Source organism: Aplidium turbinatum, chromosome 11 (genome assembly GCF_918807975.1).
Source record: "Aplidium turbinatum chromosome 11, kaAplTurb1.1, whole genome shotgun sequence".
NCBI classification, from domain to species: domain Eukaryota; kingdom Metazoa; phylum Chordata; class Ascidiacea; order Aplousobranchia; family Polyclinidae; genus Aplidium; species Aplidium turbinatum.
In genome coordinates, this window is record NC_137482.1 from 8,102,556 (window position 1) to 8,113,849 (window position 11,294).

General features: G+C 38.5%; 1 protein-coding gene across 1 annotated transcript; it reads left to right on the forward strand.

Moving 5' to 3' along the window:
• Positions 1-8,359: 8,359 nt before the first annotated feature.
• On the forward strand, positions 8,360-10,547 carry LOC145780149 (uncharacterized). Its single transcript, XM_082591860.1, has one exon. It carries the CDS (start codon positions 8,360-8,362, stop codon positions 9,914-9,916), a length of 1,557 nt encoding a protein of 518 aa, XP_082447986.1. The 3' UTR covers positions 9,917-10,547.
• Positions 10,548-11,294: the final 747 nt, after the last annotated feature.

The following is an 11,294-nucleotide window of genomic DNA, read 5'->3' on the forward strand; positions in this document are numbered from 1 at the left end:
GGTCACATCCTCTAACAGGCCTCGAAATTCACGGCGGACACGGCGGACATGTCCGCCGTCACAGCATGTGATGTCCGCGGGAAGTACCCTTTAGATCGGTCATATTTGTCCGCCGAGAAATAACACAGGAATTACCGATACAAATCGTCATTGCATAGCACGAACAATTGTTGCAAGAATATAATTTCCGCGCATCTAGAAAATGTGAATACTGTATCTCCTCGGAATGGCCCGTTTCGGCGAGTCCGATTCGGCGAGTCCGATTCGACTAGTCCGATTCGGCGAGTTCCCTATTCGGCGAGAGCCTTTTTCGGCGAGTGCCCTATTCGGCGAGTTTTTGAAATTTTTAAAATGAAATTATCGGGTACCGTAGCCTAACTACAATTGCCGTTTTTACATCGTTTTGACGTCGCTAAACGTTGAAATCGTGCAGAAAGTAATAAAAATAAAATGTTTGAACTATTAAATTAAAATTCGTCATGTCAGTTCAGTTGTTTTTATTTTTGACCATCATATCAAAACCAATACACGTCAACATAGCAAAGGTCGAGAAAAAGGTAGAAGCGACAAAACGCGAAGTTAAAACGTGCTTGTGACCGAAGTAAGTTATTGAGTTGAAAGAAATTTGGCACGGTCGCAACACCTTCAGAAAAATTTAAGATATGAAGGGAAAATAAACCAAACAATGTTACAAAAAACATCATGTTTATGTCTATAAGTTAGTACTTTTGAATAGTTAAAATGATTAGTTTGGATCAACAAATGTGTGACCCACAGCTTAGATTGAAAGGAAATTATCGGGTACCGTAGCCTAGTTATCCCGACTAGCAAAAATTTGTTCCTAGAACCCAGTTAGCCTAACAGTTCATTTTTACATTGTAGTAACAGAATAAAAAGGCTAACCAAATGTGTGGCCTATCGTTTTAACGTCGCTAAACGTTGAAATCGTGTAGAAAAGAGAACTTTGCTGACTAGGATACGTTGAAACTGAAAAACATTCACAGAAGCCCTACGATACGTTGCATTTTTAAGATAATGTATTCAGACGTTGAATCAATGTACAAATGAAATGTTATGCTAAATGGGTTCTTGGAACAATTCGAAAGGCTTCTGTGAATTTTTGCTGGTCGGGATAACTGGGCTACGGCACCCGATAATTTCCTTTCAATCCAAGCTGTAGGCGGCCTACAGTAAGCCACACATTTGGTTAGCCTTTTTATTCTGTTACTACAATGTAAAAATGAACTGTTAGGCTAACTGGGTTCTTGGAACAAATCGAAAGGCTTCTGTGAATGTTTCTCAGTTTCAAAGTATCCTAGTCAGCAAAAGCTCCCTTTTCTACACGATTTCAACGTTTAGCGACGTTAACACGATAGGCCACACATTTGGTTAGCCTTTTCATTCTGTTACTACAATGTAAAAATGAACTGTGTTCTTGGAACAAATTTTTGCTGGTCGAGATAACTAGGCTACGGTACCCGATAATTTCCTTTCAATCCAAGCTGTAGGCCACACATTTGTTGATCCAAACTAATCATTTTAACTATTCAAAAGTACTAACTTATAGACATAAACAAAATTTATTTTATTTTTTTTTGTAACATTTTCTTTATTTTATTTTCCCTTCATATCTTAAATTTTTCTGAAGGTGTTGCGACCGTGCCAAATTTCTTTCCATAGGCGCCGACTTTTCAAAAAACCTTGGGGGGCGAGAAAGGTGATGACGTCATAACCATAACGCTATTTTACTCAATTAAAATAGTCTTTAATTAAGCTTAGTGTCTTGTTTATATTAACAAATAGGTCCCAAACCGTATTTATTAGAAGCGCTGCTTGAAAGGATTAGTTTTACGCATGCAGTACGCCTAGTCGTAAAATTTTTGAAATTGTTAGCTCATAATTGGAACTGTTGGAAAACAAGCCGATTCATTTCCTTTTCGTGCGAGTGAATAACAACGATCAAGACAGTGAAGTTATCGAAATAAAACGCAAAAATCATGATCTCAAGCAGAGTGAAAACCCGCTATCAGTTTTATTAACCTCGTTTCGCTAATTACTTTCAAAGCGTTGACAACGGCGAAGCGTTTTCTCTTCTGTTTTTTATCGAAAGTCTTTATAGTCTTTTATTGAATACAGTAGGCTATACTCGAGTAAAGGTCGAGATGTTCCCACGTGATTTTCACCTCAAAAAGACAAGTTCAACTAACACGGGACAAGCTGTTGTCTCCAGCTCGGCAATTTTCAAAATGAACGCACTAAAAATCATTGTCGACGTAGATTACGGAGTGTGAAATCGCGTCGGCCTAAGTAAAACTTTTGAATACGTTTATTTGCAGTGATTTAAACTTAATTTTCAAATTCAATGATTTCTTGTCAATTCTAAACTTTATGCACTTGTTGAGCAATATGCAAAGCTCACGAGACAAAACAGAAAGAGATCAATTTTTTTATTTTTGCGTGTAGGATATAATCGTTCTTATTATAACGTAACATTCCATGATCGTTGAAGTCGATGTCAAACCTTAGAGGTCGCATAAAACAATGATGTCAGGTTAGCTAGGTGATAATAGCGGTAAGAGACGTCGTTAATGCAGGCAATATCTGCGACCAAGACCATTAAACACCTTTTCTTTTATCGGTTTTCGATTTAATTCTCACACATTGCGAAGAAAACAATGCGTTCTGTTGAATCATAATTGTCTCACAGCGGGAAGACCTCGTTGAAAATAGCGCGTCTAATTTAGCTGGTTTACTTAATATTGCAGTGAATAGTTACGTGACTATTCCAGCAGTGCAAGTTACTCTACCATCTACTTTGAAACTTCCATACCGTATGAGAAAGCCATGCGATCAGCTGCTGTTTTGCGGGCAAGAGCAACGTAGGCTTTTCTTGCTTTCGGCATTCTTTAAGTCCGTTTAAATTATCTAAATCTCTTTCACGAAGTGTTTTATCTTTGAAACACCACTTGTCATCACCATTTTTGTTGCCCTTCAACCATAAATTTACGGGGGGCGCCGCCCCCCGGAAGTCGGTGCGTATGTTTCTTTCAACTCAATAACTTACTTCGGTCACAAGCACGTTTCAACGTTCGTGTTTTGTCGCTTCTACCTTTTTCTACCCCTTTGCTATGTTGACGTGTATTGTTTTTCATATGATGGTCAGAAATAAAAACAACTAAACTGACATGACGAATTGTAATTTAATAGTTTAAACATTTTATTTTTATTCCTTTCTGCACGATTTCAACGTTTAGCGACGTTAAAACGATGTAAAAACGGCAATTGTAATTAGGCTACGGTATCCGATAATTTCCTTTCACAAATTTCAAAAACTCGCCGAATAGGGCACTCGCCGAAAAAGGCTCTCGTCGAATAGGGAACTCGCCGAATCGGACTAGTCGAATCGGACTCGCCGAATCGGACTCGCCGAATAGTAGCAGACCCGTATCTCCTAGCTTCCATTCAAAAAGGAAAACTTTCGATTTTTACGTTGCTTCAACGATTGATGACATTGAATCAGCATAACAAAGGCAAATTCTTCGCTAAGAATCGATGGGAATACCGGTACTTCTACTTCTACACTAATCACGCGCAACTTAGTTCAAGTCTTACGTCACAATGTCTGGCTTTGATCGAGTAATATTGATCCTGCAAGGTTGGTTACAAAATTAGATTATACGAGTAGGCTATATTACAGCAAGATGCAGCAAAATTTGTTAAGTTTTGGTATTACAGTAAGATAGAAAACGCCCAAGGAAAATTAAATTTCGCTCACAAGACACGCAAAAATAAACTTAAGAAAAAAGCCCAATGAAACTTTGCACTGCAGAAAATAGTGGCATTAGTGTAGAAGTTTTCCCGACTCGTGCCCAGAGCATTGTGACGCAATAAGCCACACGATCTCGTTCGGTGGAAGCTAATCAGATATGCGTCGTATTAAGCATCTACACGGCGCTTTGACTCTTCGAGCGCACATCGTTGGTCTGATAAAAGCCTTTCAGAGTGACTTCGCTGAAATTTCAAAAAGCCTTATCAACCGTAGCTATAGTCCTCAAAGGGCGAAGAATTATCAAGATAAAGTGATTAAGCATGACGATCGACGCTAAAACTGGTGTGTCCGCCGTGAGACTTAATTTGTCCGCCGAGATAGCTGCTCAGACCGGACACGTTTGTCCGCCGTCAACAAAAACGAATTTCGAGGCCTGCTCTAAGACGAACGGAAAATTATCCAGAGAAATTCTCAAATTCAAGAAAATTAAAAAACTCTAACTTTATTAGCCTACTCATAATTTGAAAAGACATAAAAAATTGAGCTGTAGGCTACTCAAATTAAAAATTGACCATAAAAATGCAGCAGCCTAACGATTGAGTCACTTCGGGTCAAAATTTAGTTAAAAGTTTAAAAAAAAACGCCTCCGCGTAGTATCAAACTCATTCCCTCTGGAACACCAGCCCGAGACGTAGGCTTATCCTACGCGCCACCGAATCAGTTGAACATAATTGTCGAATTTAGAACTTATATAGGCACTCTTCTCGTCTTTTGCTTTGAAAGAGAAAAAGAAAAAAGTGCCTATATAGTGACGTCATGACCGGTCAAATAGTGTTTTAGATTCAAAGACCCGAGCCGGTCAAATAGCCACTGCCAAAAAAAAATGCAAACAACAGCTTAGATATTAAAAAGTATGCGTTGATGCTATGCGCTAAAAAAATGTGAAAACTTTACGGCGTAGCCTCAAGCGACAACTATATGCCCCAAAAAATGTGGCCGCAAGCGTTAGCATAAACAAATAGTCTACGCCGCACATACGCGCTGACTTCCTGGGGGCCGGGAGGCGGCGCCCCCCATAAATTTATGGTTGAAGGGCAACAAAAATAGTTAATACAAGTGGTGTTTCAAAAATCAAAAATAAAACACTTTGCGAAAGATTTAGATCATTTAAACGGACTTAAAGAATGCCGAAAGCGAAATATAGCTTACGTTGCTCATGCCCGCAAAACAGCAGCTGATCGCATGGCTTTCTCATATGGTATGGAAATTTTAAAGTATAGCGGAGAGTAACTTACGCTGCTGGAGTAGTCACGTAACTATTCACTGCAATATTGAGTAAACCAGCTAAATTAGACACGCTATTTTCAACGAGGTCTTCCCGCTGTGAGATCAATTATGATTCAACAGAATGCATTGTTTTTTTCACGATGTGTGAGAATTAAATCGCAAGCCGATAAAAGCAAAGGTGTTTAACTTGGTCGCAGATATTGCTTGCATTAACAACGTCTCTTACCGCTATTGTCACCTTTAGAACTAACCTGACATCATTGTTTTATGCAGCCGCTAAGGTTTAACATCGACTTCCACCCAATCATGAAATGTTACGTAATTAGAACGATTATATCCTACACGCAAAAATAAAAAAATTGATCTCTTAAAACAGCTTTTTTCGCTGTTTTGTCTCGTGAGCTTTGTATACTGCTCAACAAGTGCATAAAGTTTAAAATTGATAAAAATCATTACATTTGAAAATTAAGTTTGAATCACTGCAAATAATCGTACAGTATTCAAAACTTTTAGTTCCACCGACGCCATTGCACACTCCGTAATCTACGTTGGCAATGATTTTGCCACAGCAAAAATGTGTTCATTTTGAAAACTGCCGAGCTTGTCCCGTGTATAAGTTGAATCTGTCTTTTTGAGGTGAAATTCACTTGCGAACATCTCGACCTATACTCGAGTATATACGGTATTCGATAAAAGACTATAAAGACTTTAGATAAAAAACATAAGAGAAAACACTTCGCCGTTGTTAACGCTTTGAAGGCAAGTAATTAGCAAAACAAAGCTAATAAAACTCATAGCAGATTTCCACTCTGTCTGAGATCATGATTTTTTTTGCGTTTTATTTCGTAATATATAACTTCACTGTCTCGATCGTTGTTATTCACTCGCACGAAAAGAAAATGAATCGGCTTGTTTTCCAGCTGTTCCAATTATGAGCTAACAATATCGAAATTTTTACGACTAGACGTAGGCTACTGCATGCGTAAAACTAATCGTTTCAAGTAGCAGTTCTAATAAATTCGGTTTGCGACCTAGGTGTCAATATAAACAAGACACTAAGCTTAATCAAAGACTATTTTAATTGAGTAAAATAGCGTTTTATGGTTATGACGCCATCACCTTTCACGCCCCCCAAGGTTTTTTGAAAAGTCGGCGCCTATGACGCCGCAAGTCTACGGCGTAGAATTTGCGGTGTATACGTACATCTCTGACTATAGGTGTTGGTGGATGCAACCTAATTTATACCATGAACAATTCATACCGTCAGTTCGTACCTTGAAAAGATCGAGAGAAAAAATTAAAAAAAGCCGAAGTCGCTGATCGCAGTTTCCGCAAACAAACAAACTGAAAAGATCGAGAGAAAAAATTTAAAAAAGCTGAAGTTGCTGATCGGAGTTTCCGCATACAAACAAACTGAAAAGATCAAGAGAAAAAAATTGAACAAAGCCGAAGTTGCTGATTGCAGTTTCCGTTTTTCCGCAAACATTTTAAAATTTCCGGTAATGATCCTACGAATTTGCCGAAGTCGCTGATCGCAGTTTCCGCAAACAAACAAAAACTCTTAGGATCATTATCGGAAATTTTAAAATGTTTGCGGAAGCTCCGATCAACCCTAACCCTTTTAAAATGTTTGCGGAAACTGCGATCATCGACTTCGGTAAACTTTTAGGATCATTACCAGAAATTTTAAAATGTTTGCGGAAAAACAGAAACTGCGATCAGCGACTTCGGCTTTGTTCTATGGAAAAACCTAGAACATCACACAACTAAGGCAAAAGAGAAACTTGAATTGAGTCCTGTCTTTGTCATGAGTTACCAAGGGGGGTGGGGGGACTTATATACCAGTCCCAGGTATACAAGTCCCCCCCACCCCCCTTGGTAACTCATGACAAAGACAGGACTCAATTCAATTTTCTCTTTCGCCTTAGTTGTGTGATGTTCTAGGCGTTACCTTGTTCTATAACTCTTAGGATCATTACCGGAAATTTTAAAATGTTTGCGGAAACTCCGATCAATCCTAACCCAACCCTAACCCTTTTAAAATGTATGCGGAAACTGCGATCAGCGACTTCAGCAAACTCTTAGGATTATTACCAGAAATTTAAAAATGTTTGCGGAAAAACGGAAACAGCGATCAGCGACACAGGCTTTGTTCAATTTTTTTCTCTCGATCTTTTCAGTTTGTTTGTTTGCGAAAGCTTCTATCAGCGACTTCGGCTTTTTTTAATTTTTTCTCTTGATCTTTTCAATTGTTCATGGTACTAATTAGGTTGCACCCGGTAAAGGTGGGGACACCTCAGATAGATTTTCGAAGTTCTAGCCTGCTGAAGTCAGCATCATGCCACCACATAATAACCTAAAAAGCAACAATAGTTGCTCCCAATAAGCATGCAGCTAACATGGTTTGTATCAACCACTTTTTTGTTTTTTTGGCAATTGTGCACTGTATACAACAGACTGAGTAGTGACTATCGATAATCAACAGACTGAGTCTCCTGCAAGTCAGCAGTTGTGGACTGAGCAAATGGCAGAGGTGGGCAATAGCATGCTACATTTTTTGGTAGCAGTAGTTTTTTTTAGCATTTTCAGTGCTGATTTATAACATCTTCATTAAATATACCTCCATTCCTTCTAGTACTGTGGTGGAAAGACTTTTCTCCACTGGAAAAGGCACGCTGAAGCAAAGCAGACAGGACTTGGCGACTCACATTTTGAAATGCTCATGTTTTTGAAAGATGTGTAACAACATATTTTACCTAAAATGTGCCTTCTATAACGGCATTGAAATGGCAGTTGTCACAAACCGGAAGTGCTTCTGTGTCAGTTTGAGACCAGAAGTAGTGGGAGAAGTAGCGCTAGCGCATGCTACTTTAGCTTGAGAAACAGGTAGCATGCTACTTTTAAAGTGGCGGATGCCCACTTCTGGTAAATGGTTGAGCAGGTCACAACTGAGCTAACAACATTTCAGCAAGTGGCTGAAATTGCAAAATGATGCAACTGAGCAAGCCAAGACTTGTCATGTCACAAGTCAGCAAATTCAGTTTAGCAAGGATGACCAAGCAAGTCCAGTGCTTGGTGACTTCTTCGCTGCCTTGGATACATTTACCAGTACCGTAGCTAAAATGTACTTGCTGAGTTGTCGCATGCCGAGTGGTCTGACGACCCAACAGGCTTTAGTTTTTTTTATTTGGTTTCAAGTTGAGTGATTGGTTTTGAAATATTTTTCTCACTCATTTAAGACTAATTCATCTTCTCAGCTAATTCTTATTTATTGCAATCAGCTGCCTACTCAAACTTTTCAACATGAATGAGCATGAAAATATTTCTGTAAAGCTTGAAGTTTCAGAAGTTTGTGAGCCATTCCATGCTAACAACCAAGATGGGACATCAGCCAGCAAACCTCCGAAAATTCGATATTTGCATAGTGGAAAACGTCGTGTTGAAGCAAACAAAAATAAAAAGTTTCATTGTAATATATGCAATGAAGCTTTCAAATGCAAGAAAACTTTGAATGTTCATCGACAAGTCCATATTGCAGAACGACCTTACAAGTGTAGTCTTTGTGAAAAGGATTTCAAATGCAAGTATGATTTGAAAATCCATCTGCGAACTCACACGGGTGAAAAACCCTATAAATGTGGTATGTGTGAAAAATCATTTTCTCAAATCGGCTATTTGAACACACATGAAAGAGTTCACACGGGTGAAAAACCATACCAATGTAATTCGTGTGACAAATCATTTTCCCAGATTAGTTCTTTGCAAACTCATGCAAGAATTCACACTGGCGAAAGACCATACAAATGTAATGTATGTGACAAGCAGTTTGCACATCTTGATAAGTTGAACACTCATAGAAGAATTCACTCAGATGAAAAATCTTATCAATGTGATATCTGTTACAAATTGTTTTCTTCGTCTGACGATTTAATGATTCATAAAAAAGATCACATTGTTAAAGAATTGTATAAATGTGACATATGTAACCAGTTGTTTTCAGATCGTGATATTTTAAACACTCACAAATCAGATCATGGCGATGAAAGACCCCGTAAATTCAGTTTAAGAAAGACATTGATTTCTAAATGTAAGCAAAGGGATGTGAATCAACATAAACATATTGCAGAAGAGCTTGAAGGCCCTGAATTCAATGAACTATTACTTGCTAACCAAGATAAGATGCCGGCCACTGCAAGCAACTCTCAGTCTATCAAGGAGTCTGATCAAGGTGATGTATTACATGCCAGTTTAGAAGTGTGGTCAAAGTATCACAAAGAAACAAGTTCACAAATAACCAGCAAAATGGAGGAAAATAAAAAATTTGAATGCAATATTTGTTATAAACGTTTCAAATATCAGAAAACTTTAAATATTCATCGTGTGAACCACACTGGAGAACTACCTTACAAGTGCAGCTTTTGCGCTAAGCATTTCCAGTTTCAGGCTCAATTGAAAATGCATCATCGAGTTCACACTGGCGAAAAACCCTTTAAATGCAATGAATGTTTTAGATCCTTTTCTCATCGTGGGCATTTGAATGCTCATGCACGAATTCACACTGGTGACAAACCGCATAAATGTGATTTGTGCAGCAAGTCGTTTACATGTCTTGGTAATTTAAACACTCATAAAAAAGTTCACACTGGTGAAAAACCATATCAATGTGACATATGTAACAAGACATTTTCACGTCTTGGTAATTTAAATACTCATAAAAGAGTTCATACTGGAGAAAAGCCTTATACATGTGATTTGTGTGAGAAGGTATTTGCACGTATTGATCACTTAAATACTCATAAAAAAATTCACATCGGTAAAAAAATTATACACACTAATATTGCAAAAGAAGCATTTAATTAAAAGTTTTACATTGACTAAATATACTCAGTAATTTGATACCTGTCAAAAATGCAATATAAATGCCAAAATTTAACAGAAAAAGATTACATTTTTTTAATATGACAGGTTTGTATAGTGTAATCTTTGATGTACTATGTGGTGCCATTGTGCTGATATCTGAATACAATAGTAATCCTGGTGAAGGGAGAATTTATGTGGCAGAATAGGCGGCCATGCTAAAATAACAGAGTTTACTGCTTTATAATATTTCCATCACTATTTTACCTTATTGGAAGTTACATATATTGTTTTTATTATTATTTGTGATTTATGCAGGACTGCTAAGTATCTGTGTTTAGGTTTGCAATAGTGCATTGTAATACTGTAAATGCAAAATGCATATAGTAACAGGGGCATAGGCGTCGAAATCGGGTGGGCGGCGCCCACCCTGCTGTGAAACGAAGGTGGGCAAAATATATTTCGCCCACCCTGTTTTCATGACACTTACGAAGTGTTCCTTACAATTATTTCCGTTTTTGTTAAACGCTGAATTATCCAACTAACTGCAGCGCAACTTCTTGCTTTACGTTATATCTCTCGCTAGGTATCCGACAGAATGAAGCAATTCCGCAACAACGCTGCGTTGAAAACATGCAGTACTCACTGCATTGTTGTTGCTACGGCAACTCCCACACGCTGGCAATTCCTGGTGAGAGAAAGCCACGTTTGATCTTTTCTCCGAATGGTCTCACTTTCTTTACGTCACAATTAAACTTCAGTTCGGGGTCAGCGTAAGGGAATATGAATATGACATCATAATGAACATGACAATAAAATAACCGATACAAACTAAAGACCTGCTGAAACAATCGCTTTTTACAAATCTTTTCTCACAAACTTGTTGCTGGGTATAAATTGGGGCACCGCGCTATGTTGTCATTTCATTATTGAAAAGTTAAACACGAAGCAAAGTCAAACATCTATTCGCGCATTCTTAAAACCAGCTTCCAAAAGGCGTCGAGATGATAACGCTGAAGAAGCCACGTCCAGCACGAATGAACGTATAGATGACATTGATGAAGAAAGCAGTGCTTCAAGGATGGACAGTGTTGAAGTCAATGTCTCATGCAATGCACCGGTAGTTGTAGAAGATAGCATGAGCCATGGATCGCTACGTGCTCCATTTGACGTTTGCATGCTGCCGGATCAGCTTCCGGCTCGGGAAGGTCGTGTGTGCCAAAGGAAGCTTTTTTCTGAATTCCAGTGGATGCGTCTTAATCCTGATGATACTTATTACTGTAGCTGCTGTTTGTGGGCCTCGGAAAACAATCGGTTATCTGCCGCAAACCAACAGAAGTTATACAGCAGCAATATCCGCACAGTCAGCAGTCACCTGTCC